General features: G+C 50.1%; 2 protein-coding genes and 1 long non-coding RNA gene across 3 annotated transcripts; 1 reads left to right on the top strand and 2 right to left on the bottom strand.

The window, feature by feature from the left end:
• Positions 1-280: 280 nt before the first annotated feature.
• LOC144114613 (beta-1,3-galactosyltransferase 1-like) lies at positions 281-10,326 on the bottom strand. Its single transcript, XM_077648466.1, has 4 exons — positions 9,856-10,326; positions 5,320-5,558; positions 2,431-2,659; positions 281-1,023 (listed from the first exon to the last, which is right to left on the bottom strand). The coding sequence occupies exons 1-4, from the start codon at positions 10,075-10,077 to the stop codon at positions 790-792; spliced, it is 924 nt and encodes a 307-aa protein (XP_077504592.1). The 5' UTR covers positions 10,078-10,326; the 3' UTR covers positions 281-789.
• On the top strand, positions 6,574-18,975 carry LOC144114615 (uncharacterized). The gene is made up of 3 exons (XR_013311069.1): positions 6,574-6,668; positions 15,345-15,572; positions 18,839-18,975. It is a non-coding gene; the product is annotated as an uncharacterized LOC144114615 (long non-coding RNA).
• Positions 15,200-19,166, bottom strand: LOC144114612 (beta-1,3-galactosyltransferase 5-like). The gene is made up of 4 exons (XM_077648465.1): positions 18,899-19,166; positions 17,067-17,363; positions 16,419-16,751; positions 15,200-15,621 (listed from the first exon to the last, which is right to left on the bottom strand). The coding sequence occupies exons 1-4, from the start codon at positions 18,991-18,993 to the stop codon at positions 15,261-15,263; spliced, it is 1,086 nt and encodes a 361-aa protein (XP_077504591.1). The 5' UTR covers positions 18,994-19,166; the 3' UTR covers positions 15,200-15,260.
• Between the last annotated feature and the right edge of the window lie 5,768 nt (positions 19,167-24,934).

The following is a 24,934-nucleotide window of genomic DNA, read 5'->3' as shown; positions in this document are numbered from 1 at the left end:
AGGGGGCGTTCTACTTGCTCAATCCATTTCTCGAGCCTTTTTCTTCGAAAAAAAAAAGGGGGGGGGGACAGTGTAGTTCTCGCATGAAAAATATACCTCGCCCTGAGAGGGAGGGAAGGGAGGGATTTTAGGAGGGGAACAGTGGGTCGTTCCCGCCTCCCCAGTTTTGCCCGTGCCTCCTTCGAGAGGCACGATGGTCACGTGGATAACTGGCCATGGATCAACTCACCGACGGCGGACTTTGAGGTTTATTGAAAGTGTTAAATCGGAGCAGCGGAGAGAAAACAAGCGATGCTGCAAAACTGAAAGGCCAGCATCTAAAAATGATTAGTGTTAGGTCCGTTATCGTAAGTGCGCCACGCAGTTGCGCCCTGAAAAAGAATTGAGAGAGGAAGAAAGGAACACGGGAACAGATAGATCGCAGTGATTCCCAGATGCGATGATCGCTTCATGTTGTCTTCCCGCTCTATTATACCCGCTTTAAGGCACAGTGTGTATGCTTGCTGAAGTCGCCGCATAACTGTACGACGAAGGGCGAATCATGTTCTGCTGCCTCCTTTAGCCGAATACGAGTGCCGTTATTTAGCGGTGAGCCTATTCGACTGAAGCCAAGTAAGACCTGTTTCGCTCTCGTTAAAAAAAAAAAACGCGCGCAGCTTGCAGAAATTTAGATGGCGCTTTAGAGAACGCGTCCCTTCCCCTACCTCCACTGTACCACATCCACTGTTCTCCCTTTCGGCACCGATGGCGCCCCCTGCCCAGTGTACAGGGCGGCTCCCGAACGCGCGTCTACGTCAACAGTGCCCTCAGAAGCAGCGATCCTCGTTTCTCGTCGCGCACTTCGCGGCAGCCGTTGTACTTGACGAGTGGCGGGCACTGGATGCTGGCGTTGTGGGTGTGCCGCCACACATTCCGCAGCTGCGCGACGGACACCAGGTGTGCCGAGATGACGGACCGGTACTCGCAGCTCCAGAGGAGCGCGTGTGGGACGAAACACTGCGAGTTTGTCAGCTCGATGCCCACCTGCACATCGACGAGAGCGAGACCACGCTGCGCTGCAACCATGACTGCAAGAAGAGAGAATTTACCGCGGCCGAAGAATAACCGCGCAAAAACGGCAGACGGCGTCAGCTTTTCCGGGGAAAAAAAAAAAAAGAAAGCTCGCTGAGCAATTTCAGTACGCGTTACCAGGAGTGTTCGACCGAGGGCAGCAGTCATAGACACCGTGAGACCAAAGTTACTCTTCGCTCGTACCACGTTGGTTCCAAATAATCCCTTTCCACTTGCTTGACTACCGTCTTGAAGAATGCTTTCGCGTAATGCAGGAAATAAGAAGGGAGAGTAGAGCGCTGCTTGCTCTGAGTTGGAGAAAACTTAGCCTTTCTTTCAGGCTGCTAATAATAGGTAAGAACTTGGAAAAACGAAGAGACTTCTGTGCCGACACGCGCACGGCGTCCATTAGTACGCATCATTCATGTACACACGCCCGCATTATCGCTTCAAGCTTTCCTTCATGCTTCCCCTGTCTTCTTGTAATTCTTTTCTCCTCACACGCGTATAATGCCCGTGTCTGCTGTCCTCAGTTGGTCACTAGTAGACGCATCGGGTTACATATACTTACCCGCTTTAAAAATGCTCACATGCGTATTATACACCAAATCAAAAGAGCCGTGATCGCCGGATTCGCTTCTGTGCCCTATATATAGCACTGCTCGTAGAACACTCTTCGCTTGCACCCCAGTTGCTATTTTGACTAAGCGCTTCGGAATAATTTCGTCTAGTATCTACTAGTAGAATGTATTGTTAGTACCTGTTCCGTGGTGGCACTTTGGAGACTGTGTCCCAGTGAACGTAACGATTTTTTTTTTCACTTTTGTACCCGGGCTCTTTGAAGCGCATATACATTAGGGCAAGACGGTAATCGCATTCACGTTTAAATGCAGCAAGTGTACTGATGTGGAACTTGTGCGTGCGGATAATCGTGCGCACCTTCCCTATACACCATGCGCAGTTGTGCACAGGGTCTCGGGAATGTCACAGTCTCGTGGGGCAAAGTAAAACCTCGTTCGGTAAAGCACCGGCACTGACTCCGTGTCTGGCTCAACACCACTGTACGACAGCATCTGGCGCAATGTGGCAGGACACGAAACTACAGGACTCGAACCGGTTGTTGAAGCTCTGCTTGGCTGAGAGCGCGGTGGAAACGACTTCTATCGCCTGATTAACGCTGCTCACGTAAAGCGAGGTCCAGTTCAAATGAGTTTTCTTGAATCTGGGTGATCGTGAACCTCGCGTTTAGCGGGTCCTAAAGTTCGTCGTTCTTGCAGGTTCGAAGAGTCCCAGAACTTCACGGACAATGGCCGCAGTCACGCTGGAAATACGCGCTCCAGTTGTGGAAGCCATCTTTTCATGAAGAGGGAGCCCTCGCACCTTATGCGCCACGATGCCGGTCAGGAAGACGTCCTCGATGAACAGGAAGGGCGTCAACAGCGCCTCTCGGAAGAGGGGCCGCACCGCCCCGTGCGACATGACGTAGCCGGGGCCAAGGATGTACATGGGAAGCCAGTCCGGGGCATAGACCGAGTGCGGCAGATACCACTTGGATCCGGCGCTGCGGACTGCATGTTTACCCTGCATGACGTAGCCGGCCAGGAACGGCCTGGCGCCCGACGGGACGCCCCAGCGCTCAGGCACAACGAGAAACGATTTCAAGCTCAATAGCTGAGCTCGCCTACAGGCTCGGTCTGTGAAGGTCGGTAGATCTAGCTACCGGGCTTTCACTTGATCGTACTACATACACTGCGTTTCATACGTCAGGTGCAACGCTGTCAAAGCTAGCGTTCTTGACTGCGCTGCCTACATCCGCGATCATAAAGTAGTACGCCCCTTGTGTTGAGCGAAAAATAGTAAAGGCTTTGCCTGAACGCTTAATACATGATACATTTGTCCTGAGCTTGATTACATGCGCTGCTATTGATGAAGAGACGCTGTCGCTTGCCCGTGCCTTACACCACTCGGCCACAAAGAAACGCGGTGTAGCACGCCTTCCTTTATTATTATTTTTTTTTTCTTCACTCGGACTACATCCGTTCCTTTCAAAGCATTGCGCCTGATGTGTGAAACGGAGTGTAGAACACGCTCACTGGCCTCAAAATATCTCCTCCTTGGCGCCATGATGGCGATATCGGAGACCTTAGGTCATTCAGGGGTCCTTGGCAGAACCGCCCCACTGCAAGCAGCCGAAAGTGGTTCGAAGGCAGTGCTCGTCGACAAGAAGAGTGAAGGCATGGGGGTGGGCCCAAAAGCAGAAAAGTTGTGGCTTGCACAGTATGCTAGGGGCGCTGATAGTGGTAGAGAAGAGCAGAAGCGTTCGGCACTTTTACGTAGTGTATTATAGAACTCAACAGTTCCCTACCCATAATAAGGATAAGGACAAAATCGCCCGCCGAGACAATGCGACACGGCAATAATGGGGGCTATAGTTGGTTTGTTCATTGTGCAGGGAATCGCGATGAACTGGCTACAAGACGAAAAGCACGTCAGTAGAATCATTCCTTCGTGTTTTTTTTTTTGTCTTATAACCAGTTTGTCATGATCCCCTGCACAACATACGAGACAGTTTGCCGCATCATGCGGTCAAAGCTAACGCGATACCACCCAACCATGGCTTCCTGGAAGTACGCAAAAACTGCGCACATGTTGCTTCTTTTCTGCACTGAATGCGATCACTCGAAGATAACTCCTTTCGGTATTCCAGTACCAGTGAACAGCACACAGTTCTATGATCGGATCTCGCTCACGTGCGGGGCATTCGAAATTCGGGCTGTATAGCATTAAGGAAAGCAAAATATTGCAGTGACGCACTTGCTCAGAGGCGCAGCGCACCTCTTAATTCCCACGAAGTCGTGCAGCAGTGCACCCTGATATCAGCACCGTGTCCAGTTTTCACCTCAAGCCGCTTTTAATATCAGGCCGGAATCGTGCATGCACAATTCTCAGTCTTCTAGCTTTTTACGCTCAGCTGTATAAACAACACGCGTGATCCTCGTCAAAAGCATTCTACGAAAAATTTTAAAGCGATTGCGTTCATTAAGGGCCCAGTGTCGCTGAAAAGCCGCTGTCATCGTCGAGGAAATTGGGTTAACTTGCGTTTGGGTGGGAATCGAACCCCGTACTTTCAGATTGCGAGAGGGCACGCTACCCATAGGCCACGAAGGCTTTTCCTTTATTGCGTGGAAGTACAACACTGGCATTCTTCTAGCCTTAATTACACAGGCCGCATCCCGCGAACCCTTCATTAATACTCACACCAGCATCCTCCTATCCCTCGGCCCGCAACATCAAAATTCCGGGAGACACACACATGCACTGAGTAAAGGCAGCCAGATAGGAGGCTGATCTTGCGCTGCATACCCTTCCCCCCCCCCCTCCCCCCCAAGACCACACTGCTGTCTCAACAGACTTCGAAGAACGTGGCGGCTTTGCATGGCGATCTATTATTTGTATGGCGATCTTCCACAGGCTAAACAGGCCCATGCGCGTAAAAAGATCGCATGGAACCTTAGAAACTTCCATTGTAGCAAAAATCTTATAGTTAGTTGCAGACCATCTAATTGGTTCACACGAAAGCCTTGGCGTTTACATATCCCCATGTTTGTGCTCGGACTAATTATTTAGCGGGTGTTTCGGGTGAAGATATTGAGAAATGTTTAAAAATAGATAAAAAGATATTTTAAACACTATATTGTCAATGGTGACAAACTTGAGAAAAGAGGTGAGACGTATTGATTACAAGCTGACTCAAAAAACGCATTAGTTGGCTTTTTAACGGTTATTATGTTAGCAAGCCCCATTACAATTGAGACTCGCACCCGCCAGTCAGCAATGGCCACATCACTTTTTAGATGTGTAAAAACGTGATTCTGCTCGGCGCTAACACAAGAAGACTTGGTCCTCCCCAAGTGTTAACCCTAAATTAAACAGCCGAGGAGCGCGCACAACCAAAACAACGAGCACGCGCACATGGGGTCGCGTCACGCCGCTTTTTCCGAGACAGTTGGAACGGGGCGGTGAGTCGCCGCCACGCAACCTGCAAGGTGATATGTCGCCCGCTAACCCAAATACCAAAGGGGCCGTCGGGTCCTGCACATGTGCACTGGCACCCCGGTATTCCTCTATCCCCATTGATGATAGAGTCACTCTGTTCTAAAACTCTCTAATGACTGCTCCAACTTGCATCATCCGTTCCAGGCTGCCCTATCAGCTTCCTGGTGGCGTCATCTAAACTGCGACTGAGCATAACAAAGCAAAGCACACAACCTTTCAGGACTCTCGCCGTACGTCTTGAGGAAGTTCAGCAGGTTCTCCACGTTGACGAACACGTCGTCGTCGGCTTTGAAGATGAAGCGGGTACGCGAACAGTGCACGTAGGCCCACTTGAGCAGAAGCACAGTCTTGAGCGTCAGGTTCCGGTATGAGTCGCGGAAGTCCGCCTGAATGACGTCTCGATAGCGGGCGCTTTCATTCTTCAGGCTTTCTCCAATGGCTCGGCCTGAAGGCTATAAAAATGGTTAAACAGAGTAGGATGTGTGAAACCACTTGAGACAAAACCACCCCAAAGGCAACCGCATGCTAGATCTTATTGGCAGCCGCTATCAACAGCAGCGCGCGGCTGCCCCCCCTCCCGGGGGCAGTTCCGCGCGTTGACAGAGCAGTTGCTGCTGACGCTCCGTCAAAGGTCAAATATTGAGGCTTCACGCATACCCCCGGGTTTTTTCAGCTTTGCTAGTGAAGTACTGCTTTTCGCCTTAAAAAGTAACAAAAGAAAAACTGCGAGGCCTGCTTTCAGCAGAGGGAGGCTAGCGTATTTCGGCTAAGCCGTTCGTTTTCCTTCTTGGCTCGACGCACTGATTACTGATGAGCGAACGGTATTATAACGACTGAAACCCCATTCCTGCCATCATTCAGTTGAATTCTTCTGCCCGATTTGCATGTTTATCCATCTCCACGCCATCCGAGCTCAGTGTGCAGTCGGTGTTAGTCGATATTCACAACGATAGCTTTGGAGGGCTCTGTTGGGGAGAACCTCGCAGCTGTTGTACGTCGTGATTGAGGAATAAGGCGTACGCCTGCTTCCAGTCGTCCGACGTGGCTACTACCGTAATATGCGTGCAAGAAACGTGTTCGAAGGAAGAACACTTGCCACTCCAGCGTGCGCACTTAGGAAGAAAACTTCCAGCCCATTAATTGCGAACGGTTTCGGGAGTGAACTGCCTCAACTGCCTAAAAAAGGCACTTGCGCTCGCCATGGCGCTACAGTCAACTGTCTAACGTTGTTGCACGAGTGTTACAACGACCACCTCTGTAACGCTCGGTATCCTGTTGCCACATTGTATTTCACTGCTGCGCCAACAAACACACGTCGATGACGCCGCGCCGATTCTGCATGCGTTTTGCTGCGAGCTCCCCTCACGCGCCTTCTGTTGTGCAGATAGCTCTCGTAGGCCGCGCTATAGGGCGTTTTCCCGTTTACCTTCCTCGGCGGCTGGGCCTCTGGGAAGCTCGCAAGACGGCTTTGACTGTGACAGGAGTCAAACGAGGCTCAGTCATGCACCGCGGCTCGCAAGTGAGAAACGCGACGCGAATGAGCAACGCGATGATCACTGCAGGTGAGGGCTTTTTCTTCTAACACCCGCCCGCCTAGTTGGCTCAGTCAGCATGTGGCGTTCGCTCCTTGAGCACGAGGTCGCGGGGTGGAATCACGGCCGCTGCGGCCGCATTTCGATGGAAGCGAAATGCAAAACCGCCTGTGCGCTGTGCGATGTCAGCGCACGTTACAGCGAACGCAGGGGGCTGAAATTAATGTACTGCACTATACTGCGCCTACTGCGCCTTTCCTTTCCTCATGAAACAGGTACACTTTGTTTAACGCTCACGCAGGCCACCAAAGCGATCGCTTCGTTTGCGTACGAGACTGCACGTGTCGCGCGAGGCCCCAAATATCTGGAACCTCGATTCTATACTAATGAGAGAAAGTGTAGTGTTCGAAGGGGAGCCTACATAGAATGACGCACTGTTAACGAAAGTTTGTTTCTTACGAGGAATGCAGTGGTTTGTGCATGTCGCAGATCATTTTGGTGGGGACGTTCAAGGAATAGACTGGGAGTGCGGCGGCTTTTTCGAGCAAGGAGCCTCAAGCGTGCTCAAGGGCTGTGCTTCAGCTGGCACACCAAAGAGTCGACGTGCACGCACATGCGGTCGTGAATCTCGCACACGAGATTAACGCTCAATTCCTCCAGTACTGCTGGTATGCTGTACATATTTTCTTATATCCATGTGGTATTGTAATGGTTACCTTTAGCGACCGCCCTATCGAAAAAACTCGTATTATTTCATATGTGCCTCGTATGAATTCATGTATGTTACATACAAGCTATACGTGCCCCAAATGTGTCTCGTATGAGCTCAGTGGGCAGCATATGATTTATGTGTGTCACGATTAGTGCCTCGTATGAGCACATATATGGTTCATGTTAGGTCATACGTCCCAGAAATGTGTCTCGTATGAACTCGTATGAGATATTTGTGTCGAGAAACGTGCCTCGTGTGAACACGTTTCATACCAGTTCATATGTGTCAGAGATGTGCCTCGTATGAACTCATATGGGCTCTATACGAGTTCGTACGCGTTGCGAATGTCTGGGGTGAACACATATGTCTCGGGTGAACACACGTAGCGCGGCACTCGCGCGCAGGCAAGAGCTACGATGTGCATCGTATCAGACTACATCTACATCCTGGAAACATTGTCGTTCATGAGTGCCTCGTTATACAGTCGCGTGCGCTTCGTGAAACGCGCGGAAATGTAGCGACCAAAAAGCAAACAAATCCAGAGCATGAAAAAGAGAGAAAAAAAATGCTTGGCCTATTTCACACAGTTTTCTGCTTGTTTCTCTGTTTGTGCCCTCTATCTTGCTTTGAACACAGGCTACCCAAGCTGTGTCTGGTTCGGCGTTTTCAATGTGCTTGGATGCACGTTTAGTTGGCAGGTAAATATGGTATTCCCTGCTTTGTTGAGCCGCTGTAAAGCTACGCAACGAATAACAGGGGTATTTCTTTGGCAGAGCTCCGGATGTAGCAAAAAATACTTGCGCAGTGAGAAAAAACATGTGTCAGTGCTTATCGCAGCACACATCAAGATTCACAGTATCGGTGCAAGAACACTTCTCTATTTTCGTTTCTTAAAACAGGCAAATAACCACTTCAAATCACGTCTTACACTGCAGTTGCAAAGTAATGGAAAGCACAGAGTGAGTTTCGTCATACAAAAATAACGCAGAGGTCCCATGTGGCAGTCATGGAGTAGTTCTTTCAGTGGTTAGTGTAGTGCGATACGGATGTGGAGGATGATGGTTCGAATCCCGCTGAACATGATGGTTTTTTCCCCAGTACTTCTTTTATTTTACTTTTTTAGTTTCCTAAATTGTATAGCAGCTATTTCATGATTCCCATCTTTTCCACTTTAACCCAGCGTTTCTCTGTCCCAATACATTTATATACGAGACACGTATGACACGTTTGACATATGGGCACGTATCGCATATGTGGGCACGTATGACGCATATTCCATAACCTCTTAGGGGCTAGACAAATATGGCGCATACCAGATTTTTCGATAGGGCGGGCATGGGCTGAAAAACTCCGGCAATGCGCCACCAAACTCATCTCCCCTTCCGCCCGCCTTGACCGCACACACCGCAAGACAGAGTTTTCGTGCTCAACACAGACAGGTGGTCTAGTTGATGAGTCGTATTCGAATGCATATTGTAACCGCGTTATCAAACAGAGACGAAGGAAGGAAAGGCAGGACAAGACGCGGTCTTCAAATCAGGTTTGCTTCACAGATACGTCGTATATCATATGTAAAGAAAGCAGCAAAAGCACCTGCGAATCAGGAAATAGAAATCTCGATAGTCTGCCATGGTGGTGTGTGTCACGCAATCTTTCACCAAGATAGCTGAGAGAGGGATGTAGAGAGGGAGGTGTAGAGGGTAGAGAGGGATGCTTTGCTAACATATTCACTTGTTTTTCGATACGAAGCGCTTCATCTATCATAAGTGTTGAATTTTGGGCGAGTTGGCGCTTCATACTATTGGAAATAATTGCGCGCACACAAGACAAAACATGTAAAGGTTGCCGGATCTGCCGGTTTAATTAAACCCACGCTAGCTGGAGGTATCAGCCTCGCCCAGAAAAGGGCATTCTGTACAACCGATCTGCACATTCCAAGGTTGTTAAAAAGAGGAATATCTAAAATCAGCCTACGCGCTGCACTTCAAAAGTTGTGACAATAAACGAAACATGCTGTGCTATTCCAGTTGCAAACGCCACATCGGCTCGAAAAAGTGGCTAAGAAATGTGACATCTTCCTGGTGTTTACGGCGCCTAAAATACTTGCGGGCATGTGAATATGAGAAACGGGGCAAAAAAGAAACAATACAGTATAAAGCACGCCGAAGAGTTTTCCACCTGCAAAAGCGTTGTCGTGTACAGAATGCGGCTGTCCTCCGGGCGATGCTATAGTGTACAGATAGGGTGATGCTTAAATGGAAGATTACGGAAGCAGAGCACGTAGTTCCCCCATTTTCCCAACTTTCACAGTCTCTCTTCGGAAGTTGAGCGAATGGAAGAGAAGGGGACTGGGATTTGCCTCGCAATTCTGCTGTAATTTGCGAATCGGCATTCGAAGCTGCTATCAAGTGGCCTATTGCCCTGATGCTTAACGATAGCCTGGCGGCTGCGCAGAGAAATACTTTCTGGAGGGTACGCAGTAATGCTTTAGTTTGAAGCGCATACCTTGTCTTCGGGCTTGCCGACGATAAACAAGACGCTGACGTTCTTGGCGGCCGCGTCACGGCCCCATGTGTCTCGTACGGTGGCCCTCGCCTCGAAGTGGCTCAGGGCGCTGCAGACCACGATGGCCAGGTAGCGCGGACAGGCGGCTGGCGGCAGCATCAGGAACGGGCGGGCTCCCACCACGTGCGGGATGATGTCCCGCTGGCGTACGTGCCAGCGCATGTCGGACGCGCACCAGCACACCACAAAGTAGTTGACTGCGCACAGGGCCGCCAGGATCCATACGACGGTCACCGCGAGCTTGAGGACCCGCACCGGGAGCCTTCCCTTGGTTAGTTTCAGGCGCGACTGTGTGTAGAGGCGGGTGCGAGGCGAATGGCCCTGAATAGCGTGTTGCAGTGGGCGGCCACTTCGAGCGCACGCGTGTCAAGAAGGGGTGGTGGCGCACGGTAATGTCATAGCAGTATAGGAGCATGTGTCATGTCCCACCGCTAGAATGTCTGCGCTGCTTCTGAAAGTAGGGGCAGCGGCAAGTGAGAGGAATAGCATCACGTTACTGAGTGCTTCTTGCGCGAAAGCTGCGAGGGAACCTACAAGTGCTGGATTGACTCATACCAGTTAATGCGATGTTCTTCGCACTGCTGAAGCGACGCGGGAGCAGCTGCAACTGTTGGCGGTGCTTACTGTGTTACCACTGCTATCAGTGCAACACTCTCAAGCACTTGTTACCTTCTTTAATGTTAATTTCTTTAATGCTGCTCGGTCTTTCTTTTCATTGTCTAGGTGATCATTACCTTGAACAGTTAATTTCAGAAAGTGTAAGCCACAAAGCCTTGCATACTGTTAGACGGTTTTTGGTGCTTGACTACTTTCCTCGTTTTTGATTTCCTTGTCTCATGAGCGTAAATTTCGCACTTCTGTATACGTCATGTCCTGCTCCACGCATATGCTTGGTTGTGAGTGTGCACATGCTCCGTTGCTCTGCCTGTTTATTTTATTTTTAAACTTGCTCTACTGGGCCTCGGGCACCTCTCAAGCTACCCTCCCATGAGCTTGGCGCACGATGGCCTTAGCTGCCTCAACACAACACAACACAACACAACACAACGCAACACAACGCAACACAACCCAACAAAACACAGCACAGCATAACACAACACAACACAACACAAGCTACCCTCCTAGCAAGTTCGTCCGAGGCCCATTTCCTGCATTTCACTAAAAAGAATAAGCATTCTCAGTTGAAAGCGCTGTAATATTTCCCTAGTCTGCTGCTTGATGCTGTGCATAACAAGTGTGTCGCTGAGGTCTGGAGCGCGAAGACTGTCGCAGTAATTACCATTCAAGTGTTTCCTGCTGTCCGTGACTCGGCCTCAGCACGGTGTTCACACTGTGTCATCAAGACACCGGTCTGCCTCTCCAACACAAGTTCCCCATGCGACAGTGTTATATTATAATCTTGAAGACCGTCCCATCCTGAAGTAAACGCCATGTGTACTTTTTTTTTGGTGCAAGCACTGCCACTTTTTGTGCTAGTTATGCCTAGACATAAAAAGATCCAGCGTAAAAAAAATACAAAACAAACTGAACTACACAGGCCTGTTGCCTGCTTGTTCACTCTGTCTTGTGCTTTCATTTTTGAATCGCTGACATGTCCGTAAGCCCTAGCGGCCACCTAGCCCGCCTTTGTATTTTGTCAACCGTATTCTAGGTGCTCGATATTCGCCACTATCCAAGGGTTCTAGTGCATCAGGGCCCCTTGTGCGGTGCTCATATAAAAGCATGCTTCGATCAGTTAAAAACGCTTCCGTTCGCTAATCGGAAAGCGCCGTGACTCCGATGGGGTGCGATGGGGAGGGTGCATGGCGGGAGTTACGGTGCATGTGCTTTCCGAAATCGCTACCTGTGGCCGCTGTTTGGCTTTTGAAAGATGAGGCTTCCTCTTCAACATCATGCCGCTCACGAAGAGCCACGGGACCAGAGAGTTTGAAAAAGGCCTTGCTTCTTGGGCGAAAGCATGGCTTCCTTTCCCTATACTGCAGTGTTTTCAAGATCACTGGAGGCCGCACGATTCACAAACAACTTGCAAGCGGAAACGCCCACGTGAGCTGCGAAGCTAAATTCAAAGGAGGCATGCATTACGTTCGAGCCATGCGCCCGCGGAGTACATATTCCCCGCTGAGTACGTCAAATTGCGGAGCTGCACATCTCGTGCGGCGTCACCACACAAACTGAGCTGGAAGTTCGGAGGCACATATCTCTGTCAGGGATTACAGGTGCCTGTAAGAGCGAGCGAGAGAGAGAGAGAGAGAGAGAGAGAGAGAGAGAGAGAGAGAGAGAGATGAGAAGGAAAGGCGGGGGGAGCTTAACCATGCTGGAGACAGTACCAGTTTGCTACCTTGAACTCTGGGGAAGGGGTAGGGGATTCAAATTGAAGAAAGAAAAGGTAGCTGAGCTTTTGAAGTAATGAAGTAAGAACCTTGCGCACGGCAAAGTCATTAGCTATGGCGCCGGCGCGACGTTCGCAAGAAACAGAACAGTGTCTGACAAGCCTGCAGAGCACGCGACCGCTCTGGACACATCTCAAGAATTTTCATCAACGTTCAGCGTGCGAGGATTAATAGGGTCCAGTGGACGGCTAGCAACTGTCTTTCAGAATGTGCAGATCGGTTGTACAGAATGCCCTTTTTTGGGCGGGGTTGATACCTCCAGCTAGCGTGGGTTTAATTAAACCGGCAGATCCGGCAACCTTTTCAAGTTTTCTCTTGTGTGCGCGCAATTATTTCCAAAAGTATGAAGCGCCAACTCACCGAAAGTTCAGCACAAAATGCAGGGAATGCTCAGAGCACGTGTTCTATAGCTTCTTCACAGCTGCAGCTAGTGCGGGCAGGGCTGATAAGCCAGCAGCCTGTGAACCGCCTAGCTGTCCGCTTCCAGTACAATTATACAGGCCAACTGCGGTGATTGAAAAGTTTAATAGCTGATTTTAGTTAATTAGGGGGTTGTTGGCAACAATTACCCTCTTACTTTGGGTGCGCCTGGCCTCATGACGCACGTGCAGAATCAGCTTTCCTGTGCTGCTCACTGTTTTCTATTGAAACGTCGCAAAAGACTAATTTTTAACTCCTTGCGTAGGGAAGAGCACAACTTTTGGAATACGAAATGAAATTATTTGGTACCGCGAACGGGAACAATGCCGCGTTAATTGTATGCAATTATTGGCTTCGCGGAAGTGTTATTTACGGTGCAAGAGTCAGCACAAGCGTCGCCAGAGGCAGGCGGATGTCGGCACGTTTTGTATATACGCATGCATTAAACATAGCCGAGCTAAGGGCTTTCCCTCAGCACCGGCTGACCCCTGCATTCCATACCACAGAGGTTGCACAGTGAGCAGTGTTTCCTTCTTAGTAGGTGCGCACATGCACACATGCTGAAACGGATGCTTTCAAAATAGTCGTTTGATTTTTGTTCCCCAGGCGTCTACCTGAACATACCCACACTGGGAAATCGAATAAAAATCGGGACACGCAGGAAGGCTAGTCAGCATGGCAAGACCTTGCCAAGGAGAAAATGAAAGGGTGAAGAAAAACAAGAAGTACAGCCTAGCCGGGTTGGCGTAATACACAGAGTAGGGGATTGAATTAAGTCGTGATATAAACGGGAACATTAAATACTCGCTCACCTACCATTAGGCACTTCTTCTTCTGACTGCGGGCTTTCAGCTTTGTCACGTGCAGGCTCAAGAGCGAGACGACTGTAAAAAGGCTGTGACACGGTAAATGGTAGCTGGTCTAACTTAACACTTTGAGAACTGACTCCGAGTCTTTCACCGTTAAACGAGAAATCGCTTATCTCAACCGGGCGCCGAATATCGTTTTCGAATATACGCTGCTTTTTTTTTAGACATTTTTATCTTTTTCTCTACTCCTGCACCTACAGCTGGGAACCACGAGCCTTCTGCCTGAAATGCCACGAAGCGACTATCCAGACTTCTGTCCCCAGGTTTAGGCCGAAGAAATATGAATGAAAACACTGTATTCGCTCAGAGTGGAAAAATTTGTCTCCACCTCAAAGTGTGAATAACAAGCGCACACTGGGAAGAAAAGCGATCGCTTTACTATTTTTTTTAAGTTCGGTTCTCTGATTAAATAAAATATTTATTTGGCCCTTGAGTGTGACCTAAATGTTCCCGTTCATATTGCTCGCACCTGTACTACAAGATTCAATATATTTGCGGCTCGGTTCACATCTCGAAGAAAACCAATAGTTGGCAGCCGAATCATCCGTGGGATGATGATGCCGTGTATGAGGCACCGTGGGACGCATTTGCCAACATTATCAACCCGCTTCCATCTTTTGCACGAAAAAGGCCTCGCCTACTGCTTCAGTCAGTACTGACAGCTGATGTACTGTGCACTGGCGTTTGAGGAGAACAGCGCACGCCGACGTGGGACAGTGGAACAAACAGACGCCAGATATCTGCTTTCCCTAGACTTTTCGCAATGCTGCTATTGGTCCTATTTGGCGCCGGCTGCGGCCACCTAATCCCCACTTGACCCCCTTTCTCCGCCTACTACTCTTCCTTCCTGGCTTTCTCTAGTGCGCATTACACGTCCTGGCCAATTTCATTTACATTTTTTTTATTTGTGCTAAGATGTCATTAATTAAAGTTTGTGCTTCAATCAACACTGCTTTATGTCTCTCAAGGTTATACACCAATCATTTTTCTTACCTTAGCTTTCAGTCAGAAACATTATTGGCAGGATACAATTATATATTGTTCTCTTAAAAGATTCTGGTAAGCCGCTGTTTACGGCTGCGCGCGCCTGCAAATGCGCCCCACCCGTCTTATTTTCCTGGATATTTCTCATAAGACTGGTCCTGCAGCTGCGACTTGGCCTATATGCGGACGTGTTTGTTTACAGATTGTAATAGCTCACTGCTTATCGCTGTTGAGCATATCTTCGTTTTCTTATTCTCACTGTTCTGTTATGAGTCCACAGTCATGCTCTACAGTTTTTCCCGTTAGTTCCTTAGCCCGGCAATGCCATCAGCAAAGCGTAGCTTACTAAGGCGTTCTTCATTAACTCTTATACTTTGTCCTTTTTCGATGCAACTCTTTGCATGCCTATGGCAAAAAAAAAAAGCAGCGAATAAGTGCCGCACTCTCAGGAATGAGCGCCCAGCGAACACACGGCGTTGCACCGGTGCGCGTTCAAGCGGAAAGCGCGTCGGCAGACCTTTGCAGGTAGCTGACTGCCGGCAGATTGCAAACTGCAGGCGCCTGTTCCAGGCAAAGCACAAAAAAGGAATCAAGGCAAGCAGACGGTAACCAGCGCTCTTTTCTTTTTCTGCCCTCAAGATGGAATTCGCAGAAGCGGTACGAGATCAGCGATGTCCCCGCGTCAGCACTGGTGGTCGTCGGTGTCGTTCCGCGGCGGGCAGCGTTCGGCCGCCTTGTCGCGCACTCGGTTCCACACGTTGCGCAGGCTGTCCGGCTTGGAGACGGTGGCCGCCAGCAGGCGGCGGTAGGCGCACGGGTCCGGCAGCTCCTCGCAGCAGGCGAAACAGGGCGAGTGGATCAGGCTCAGGCCCAGTTCGGACGCCACGAGCCCCGTCAGGAAGACGTCCTCAAGGTGAAGGGCGGGCATCTCCAGCGCCTTGCGGAACAGCGGCCCCACGACGCCGCCAGACAGCACGTACGCCACGCCCGACAGGTAGGCAGGCAGGCCGCCCGTGTGATGGGCTCCCGGGACGACGTCGTGCCTGGCGCGTGGGACAAGGTAATTGCAGCGTCGCGTATATCACGGCCCGGACGGGCTCTAATCTTTGGGCAAGTTCGTTTTCGCGAACTGCGGTTACAGCGTAGGTCGGGAGCAGGCTCCTAAAGACCCGTAGCGAGGGTAAGCAGCGTCCGCCGACAGCCATGATATTGAAAAGGGGAAAATTCTTGGTCAGCTGCTGCTGACCTTTGTCTTAGGACGCAAAGGGCGCTACTCACTGGAAGCGAATAGTAGGAGCGACCCGCCATGAATTGAGCAAGTAATTCGGAGCGTTTTTGCTAAATCGTATGACCTGAACGCGTAAAGATGCTCATTACAAACTGGTGGATTACGGCAGTGGTTCATATTTATTGGGTTTTAGTTCATTAGCGCTATGAAGATTACCACGATTACACAAGCGGACAAACATGTTCCAACTTGTTTTACGCTATTCGCACAAGAGCTCGCTTTATACCCTTTTTCCCGAACACCATGCCTCCATCGCAACGGCTGCGACAATGCCCGCGGCACACCCTTTGATCGCTTCAGAACTGTGATTCCCAATTAGCTAGGGAAATAAATTAGCGTTGTGCGCATCTTAGCGTGCTGTAGTATAACTGTCTGAGCTAAACGTGGTGAAATATACAAGCATGTTGATGCAGGTGGAAACACGGACGTGGCAGCCCCGCAGTCGCACGCTGAAAACAGCGAACGGTGGAACAGCTCAGTTACCGAGCCGCAGCCGTGTACCCTTTCATCACAGCCTAAGCTTTTACTGACGGCCATAAGTGCCGCGCGTACCTTGATTCATTGATCATGACGACTGACTTGGCTTCTTGCCTCTTTCCGAGCAGGAAGCCCGGGCTACTTCCGCTGAGCTGCGTGTTGTTCTCGAAGGCGCCTTGTTTACGCTCAAGCACGCTGATCAGCCGCGGCACGTCCACGAACGCATCGTCGTCCGCCTTGAGAACGAAGCGCACGCGTGGACAATATGACTGTGCCCACTGCAGCATCAGCAGCGTCTTGAGCGTGCTGTTTCCGCTGGTGTCCACGAAGTCGACGCGGATCATGTCTCCGAAAACCGAGCTCTCCGGGAGGAGAGACGAGTCACCGCGCGTCTCTGGGCTGCCTGGTCTGCTTGCGGTAGTTGCACAAAGCGGAAAATCGCCGAGAATTACACTATGCACGGTATTGCACTTATGTAAAGGAAAGCTAAAGCGATGGGTACAAGACGAAAAAGGCGGTGGTCCACTTTTGTGGGTTACACAAAAGCAAGCGATTAACGACCAAGGCGTGCAGTTTACTCTAGAGCCACTGCAGTAGCGTTGTAAATATTTACTGCACGGAGTTTCCTAACTGTGCTTAGACGCGGTGAGAGTAACAAACGCTTGCAAAGAGGCCACCCTGGCTCAATTTTAGCCGCAGATCACAGGTCCCGCCGGCGCTCACTTTAAAAGCGCTGTCCAGCTGGGCTTGGTAGTGCCGTTGTCCTCGGGCCGCGTGCCTACAAGGAAGTAGACCGCGCTGTGCTCTGGCCGGACTTCGCGTGCCCATGTCTCCCGAATGGCTAGGCGCTCGGGCCCGTGCTCAGGCGCCGAACACACCACCACGGCCAAGAATTCCGGGCATGGCGTCCGCGGCACTGACAAAAAGGCCCCACTGGATACCACGCGCCGCAGCAGGATTGCCGTCGCCGTAGCCGCTGCCGGAGGAGGCTGGGACCATTTCGTCGCGTCCGTGTGTCCCCTGCCAGCAGGAACAGCCCGACTGGCTGCTGTCAGTCGGCCTTACGCTCTGATGAAAGTTTCTCGCTCTATGAGTTTCACCCATCGTGCCTTAGTACCGGTTCAGAGCATAGGTCGTCGATCCTTAATCATTCTCAGCCTATAGTCGGGTGAGACAATTTGCCCTCGATCGTGTAATAAACGGCTTCACTTCTACCTAAAACACCTTGAAAGGCTGCCGTTATACCAGTGAGCGCTAAACGTTTGGCGGCAGCCAGGAACCTTATTTCTCACTAGGGACTACATTTTGTTGCGATCGTGTTGCCGAGACAACCTTTCGCCCTTTTGTGTTTGGTATCTCCTGCCTCGAGCGCTATGCCTGACCGTCAGCAAATAATGTCCTTCGGTGGGTCAGATATTGAAGGCGTGCTGGGGACCGCCGAGGCGGGCCGAGGAAGAGGCAAAATTATTGAGCGAGAAAAGAGAGAGCTATATATATGACATGGAAGCGTAGGGACGTGTGGCCGCGTAAAAACTGAGAAAGCTCTGTGCCTCACGTGCGTTTCTGCGCCCCATTCGTCCTCTAGAGTATTACGTCTCCGAATTCTCGATACCCCGACACGCCGGCACAGTTGAATAATGAAACCGGGCTTCGTTTGTGTTTGACACGACCAGTACGTATTCTGGAAGCGCGCATGAGAAAACAGATGAAAGGTTGTACACTTCACCAGTACGTTAATCGTAGAACTGCGCTTATATCGGTAAGATATCTGCGATAATAAAGCGCTAGACTCGTATACTCAGGTATTGTGTGTAAGCACCGTCGGGGGCTCTCTTTCTTCGATCTGTGCCATGCATAGGAAGGCGAGACAGCAGGAAATGCTGCAACAAGAGCGATGAGACGTCACGTGTTGCACCCTGCCTCAACTGGAAGGTTCATAGAGACCTTCACACGATGCGCCGCCTGAACTCCTTTGTTCTGCTGGGGGGTTCAGTGGGAACTACCACACCGGAGGTTAAGAAGGGCTTAGTTCCGCTGTATCCTCACACTGATTACAGTATGGTGTATTTTAATGCTTTACAGCGTATCAGCGTGCAATGCTAAGTACACGCAAGAGTGCTTGGTGCAGTAGCATTACTGCACCCTTACGTAAACCTCTTAGCCGTACGCGCTTGCTAGCACCTCTCTTTTTCTGTGGCTAACTCATACCGGTGCATGTCATATTGTAATTAGGTTTGAAGTGCTCGGATTTTTCTCTGCGTAATTGATGACCGATGTGCCGGAATCATCCTTACAAGGCACAACATTGCCGACACCACTCGCTCGCTTATGCACGATGCTCCGCATATAAAGGCCGGTTTCGGTTACCATAAGCGCATATCCAGAATAACCGCAAAGCGAGCTTGTCTTCAGTGCTCACCATCGGCTATGGGCACATGCAAGGAGCCAGGCGGGGCCTGGTACCAAGTACTACATGCACTCATTCTTTCTCGCAGGGCGGGCCATCGTACGGCTCGCTATCTCTACGAACAGTGCAAAAGGAACCGCTCACCGACCTGCGGACCAGCACGTAGTACACGAACAGCGACGTGAAGCTCAGGCAGACGGCGACGGCGGCCCTCCGCAGCAGGACCATCAGGAGCTTCGTCATGATGCCTCCTGACCAGGGCGGGCCTCGCTCGAGCTACATCTTTTTCGTCGACTCGACTGCCCCGCACGCGCACGAATTAGCTATTGAGGAAGAAATTGGTTGTAATTAAAGACGATGTCAGCGATTGTTCGTCGCGCGCTCGAATATGGCACGTTTCATTTGCTATAGCTGTTCTTTTTGAGTAGCAAAAACTTGGCTGAGAAATATCCTTCTAGTGTTTAGTGCGAATAAAAAGCTAACCGGCTAATTTCTACGCGTCTTATAGGGCGAATATTTGCTTGAGTACGTATGAAGCCCCGTTAGGAAAGTGTGCGAAAGCGTCGGAGAAAGCCGTTGCATCTATGAGCAATAAAATGTGTACGCGCGAACCAATTCGATTTGCCCAGCACGAACTCCGCCCAATGAATTTATTGTCTTTTTTTCTGCATGTCTCGCTTCGTTGGCAGTACTTGCCTGTCCGGTAAGCGTTATTCTGCCGTTAATTCTGTTCATAGGCAAATGGAACTGGCTTCTAACCGTAGTCACAGATTAATGGGATAGTTGTGGCGTGGTGTCTGTCAGCACCAACACAGTGACCAGGCTCCTATCCCTTTTCTGTGTGCATGTTTTCCGCTTTACTTTAGTCAACTTTTCAACTCCTATTATAAAACAGACTTTGACATATCCCCTCTCTTTGGACGGGATATATTATTGGCAAAGCAATTAAAGCAGCATCGGCAGCGGCGTTACCGTGTGTGAAAGAACGACTAACATGAGGCGCGCCGTTGAGGGGGGCTGTAAAAAGATACCGGTGGCACTGAAGGAAATTAAATGCGACTAATTAGAAAGCATTGCAATTCTATTACAATTCTATTACAATTATATTACATTTCCTTGTAGTTGTTGTAGTTGCAAGTACTGGTACTGACCCATTACTGGTTAACGTTTCACATTTTTCCGCCTTTAATGACGTCACACCGTTTCGACCAATCGCGAGTTTTGTAACGCCGCCGCTTTTTGGGCGATGCCGGATTTTCGTGTCGATGAGCCATCCAATGCTTCCCCAAGATTAATTCCGACCACCTGGAGTTCTTTAACATGCGTTGACATCGCATACCATATGGCACTTTCAGCTGCCGCGGTGGCTGAGTGGTTACGGCGCTCGCCTGCCGGCCCGAAAGATGCGGGTTCGATCCCGGCCGCAGCGGTCGAATTTGGATGGAGGCGAAATTCTAGAGGCCCGTGCACTGTGCGATGTCAGTGCACATTAAAGAACCCCAGGTGGTCGAAATTTCCGGAGCCCTTCACTAGGGCGTCTCTCATAGCCTGAGTCGCTTTGGGACGTTAAACCCCCATAAACCATAAACCAAACATGACACTTTCGCATTTCTCCTCCATTAAAATGCGGCCGCAGCGTCTAGGATTGGATCCCGCGAACTTGTGCTCAGCTGCTGAACGGCGTTGCTACTGCGCCTCTTCGGTGGGTGGAGTGTGAAGGACGAGACGCCACTGCGTGAAACCTTCTCTGGCGAACAACCGACCGAGTCGCAGGTGACTGCGCCGCACACTTCCCGCTGCGCCTTTCTTGCGGACGGACCCAGGCCGTGACCGACGGTGCACTTTAGCGTCCGCCTTTTTGCGCACGAGGTGTCAGTCGTGTGGTTCACTGTCGCGTTTCTTGCGGTGAACTAGCGACGGCTCGCCAAATCTACGGCACCACCACCACCAGTGCAGCGCTCAGATGGTGGACTCTTCACCTGCGAGTTGAGGGAGGCAGCTGTCGAGTTACGCCGACGCAGGCCATTTGAACCTTCTTTGCCTGGGCGGCAGGGCTGTGACCAGGTCTGCAGGCGCGCTCTGTCGGTGTAGCGCGACGATTGTTGTCTAATTCAATGGACGTCAAGCGAAGGGCGGCTTTCATCCGCCAGTCGGACTGTCACTAGAAGAGGAGGGATTTTCCAGTGCCAGAAGCACCCTTATCAGCGCTTCGTTCCTTCCTCTCGCTCATGCGCATCAGTGTTACTCGGGCAACGCTTTCCAAGCAACAACGCTAGTAGTCCTAAAGTCGCACAGTTCCGGCAAAGTGTCCGATGCGCAGAGCCTGGCGTGCGCCAGCCCGGTCGTGGAACAAGACGCCTCTGCTGTCGTTCTGAATGGGTCACGCCCCTTCAGCCTTTCAGCCGAACCTAAACGTTACAGCTGAGTGAAATGAGCTACCTGCTGGGGCACTGTACAGTTCTCTGCTGCCGATTAATTCTCGTAACCAGTGTCTTTATTTTTTCTTTCAACCAGCGACGAGAAGAGAAGTGTTGAACTGTTAACGTGTATCCTGTTACATCGCCAGAAGTGCCTGATTAAGTCCGTAACAGCATTGTCAGAACATCATGACCAGGTGGGTAGTGCACAAGTAATGCAGCGTAATGTGTGCCTGCGAAATACACTTTTTACTGAAATCGGGCTCCTGCATGAGCTTAAGATTTAGGACAGCGCAACATTTTTCAAGAAAGTTGGACCATGCAGAGTGGGGCGATTGTGCAGTCATTATCGTAACCTTCATTTTATCTATGCTCTTGGAATTTTAGCCAGGAGATCTATTTCCACTTTTTCAGTCGGTAGTAATTTACGTCGGCCAATAGTCAATGTGAAAACTGCAGTTTGTAGGTACGCCGACAGATTTCGTGTCAGAAATGTTTTTGTTGGCATACTGGCAGGCGGGAACGCAATGGCGACCACACGTGACGTGGCCATGAGCTGAAACGAAGATTCGCTCGCAGGCAAATGATTAGGTTTACCTTCCAAGCCCTCACATCGATGTCGCTGTTGGCAGCTGCAACGCTCTTTACCTATTTTTCGAGAGTGGGGCTTGTGCTTCATTAGTGCTGTGGAGCAACTAGTTAACGTAAAACTTGTACACGAAATCGTCTGCTGCGCCAGTAAAAGTAGGCGGTAGTTTGGACGAAGAACAACATTATTTGCTTCCTTCTGGAGAGCCGATTCCGCGGCATTTCCTCTGTACACAGTCATCCACCAGCGTTTGCAAGGGAAACAGGGAGTGGACTTGACCATGAAGATTATAGCAATTTGTCGGACGTCGCAACTACTCCTGTGCCCGCAGCGTTTGCGTAATAGGTGTCTTTTGTTTCAGAGGGTGAATGTGCATCCTATGCAACTGCTTCCTCGTCTCCCTCCTTGTGTTATAATAGATCATGCTCCTCCAGGAGATTCAAGAGAAGTTGCTTTGTTCGATTGCTTTCATTCATCCCGATCGGCCTGGACCCCTCCGTTACGGGGACAGGATGCCGACGAGATCAGTGAAGTTGAATTTGTTTCTGTATCCCTGACGGGGCGCAATATTAGATGTTTCTTCTACGTCCCGCGTGTGCCGGAAATGGGCTTATGAAGGCCTCGCCTTTGCATCAACTTCATTGAGGGAAAGTCTCCAGACAGACGTTGTCAAAAGCGAGGTAACCTTCTTGAGGTTATGGCTGTAGCAAGACTGTTGGGAAAGCGGGTGCTCACGGAACCTCGAGTACTATCGAGGGATAGCATGGGTGAACGTGTGTGTGTGTGTGTGCGTGCGTGTTGTTCCTCATTTCTCTCAACATCCTTCCGTGGTGGCTCAGTGGTCGTGGTGCTTGGCTGCACACCCGATAGACATGGGTTCGATCCCGGCTTCGGCGGGTGCATTTTCGATGGAGGCGACATGCTAGAGGTCCGTGTACTGTGCGATGTGAGTGCACGTTGAAGAACCCCAGGAGGTCGAAATTACCCGGAGCACTCCAATACGGCGTTCATCATCGCTTGAGTCGATTTGGGAGGTTATTTCCTATAAACAAACAAATTTTTCTCTCAGCATTCGACGCTGCATGTCCTTAGTGTCGACGGGACGCTGTTGGCACAATTGAAAGTGGAACTGGCAAAACATGGTGATTTCATTGTTCCAAAAGAGAGACATAAAACCGAGTGGGCACGAGGGTATTTGTGCCCCCGTGGTAAATGCATATTTACGGCAAAATATTAGATGCGCAGCCATTTTCATTTTGTATACTCAGAAATGCCTCGTCGGTGCAGAACGCTTCCCTTCTGTACTTTTCGAGTCTGTGTAGATATCTTCCCAGTACTGTATCTGTATCTGTAACTATATCTTCCCAGGCTGTTGTTCTCGTATTGAATAAAGGAAGCCCCATGGATCCGACTCTCCTCTCAGTCATGTGCTTTGGTTTATGATTTATTGGGTTTAACGTCCCAAAGCGACTGAGGGACGCCGTAGTGGAGGGCTCCGGATAATTTCGACCACCGGAGGTTCTTTAAAGGGGCTCTGAAAAACCTTCCGAGGAGAGCACATCAACTCGCTCAATCACTCTATTGTGTTTTCGTGAGAACCTGAAACAAATAATACACTTCTACACGCAGCAGAGGACCCACAAACACGCGTTAAGTTTGGTGAGCCCTTTCCGGCGACTTTTTCATGCTCGCACCCTCCTACGTCGCTCGCACCTGCGTATACGAGTTGAGAGGTGGCTACTGGTTAGATTCTTTCAGACGTCAGGCAGCTACCGTGGCCGCGGCCAGCGCGTAGCTCCGGCGGGTCAGGATGCTCCGCCCCCCGAGGGGCGGCTGGCGAAGGAGCGCCGACCTTCCAGCGTGCAAAAAGTGGCGAGAGAAGAGGGAAACGCACGAAGACGCTGAAATTCAATTTTTTTTTACTACAGATAGATTCTACAAAACGCATAAAAAATTCTTGCAGGACAATACTCGTGAAGAGGCGTACTTTAACATCTCAGAAACACCACAACTTTATTAGAGCTCCTTTCAGAGCCCATTTAGCGTGCACTGACATCGCACAGTACACGGGCCTCTAGCATTTCGCCTCCATCAAAATGCGACCGCCGCGGTCGGGATCGAACCATATGCACTGAGCCACCGCGGCGGCTCAATCATGTGCTTTGTTGTACTATATATTAAGGGTTATGTTAATATCCTTTTAACGAAATGTTAATAGAAAGCTACATGAATGATTACTTAAATTCAATTATCCACTTTACGGCATATATTCGGGCTGAAGAATTGATGGAAACAATTATCCAAGACCAATTAAATCTGCAAAATTACCGTAACGAGCTTGTCATTAGAGAGGTCACAATTCAATATCGAAGCTAAGCCTGAAGTCTTGATCTGAAATAAGACAAAAGAGCTGGGGCTGGGGCTATAGTTCGCATTAACCTTATGTTCGAAAAGCGCGACCTTTCGAATGGAGGAACGACTAGGCGGGTGGTGTGTTTGCGTGTTCTTCTCACTTAGTTCCGTGCCTGTTTGCAAGTTAGCGCTTTTCGAACATAAGATAAGACATCGATGCCTGGCAGCAGTATTGAATGGTTTCACGTCTCAAAGATGCGAAAATTCCGCTCTTCGCGGGTGTTGCTAAACTGAGCTCCTGCCTCAGAATGGCGCAGGACAGCCTGTTTTCTGTCAATTTTCACTGGTTCTGGTTGGTACCACAACTGCTTAAAAATCGACCTCTTTGTCAGGTGCCCACAATGCTTCGAACGAAGAAGTTGTGTAAATACTCTCCTCCTGAGGCCTCCGGCACGTACTTGCTCAGCTTGCAAAAGGCGCTGGTTTTTGTTTTCTTCGCCGCAGCCATTATCACCGGGCCGGACGTGCGACCGCAAGAAGGCACTAAGTGCTTCGAAAGTCCTCTCGAGCGCTGCATACGCCTCTGTGTAGGTGTTATAAGTATTTATTAACGAAGGCGCTATAGCAGTACGTTTTATAGTGGGTGGTCACCTGGACCGTACCTTTGTAGGAGGCGACTGAATAAGGAATTACAAAGGGGTAGAGGAATATATATATAAAAAAATGCAGTTTCCGTTTCCTCTCGCTAAATTTTGTCACTTATTCTGATTTTGCGTTTTTCGACAGTCTTGTGAAATATGCGTCCACAGTGCATTTCTGCATCATT

The sequence above is a fragment of the Amblyomma americanum genome, chromosome 1 (assembly GCF_052857255.1).
Source record: "Amblyomma americanum isolate KBUSLIRL-KWMA chromosome 1, ASM5285725v1, whole genome shotgun sequence".
NCBI lineage: Eukaryota > Metazoa > Arthropoda > Arachnida > Ixodida > Ixodidae > Amblyomma > Amblyomma americanum.
Note: the sequence above shows the minus strand (reverse complement) of the source record. Positions and strands in the feature narration are given on the sequence as shown.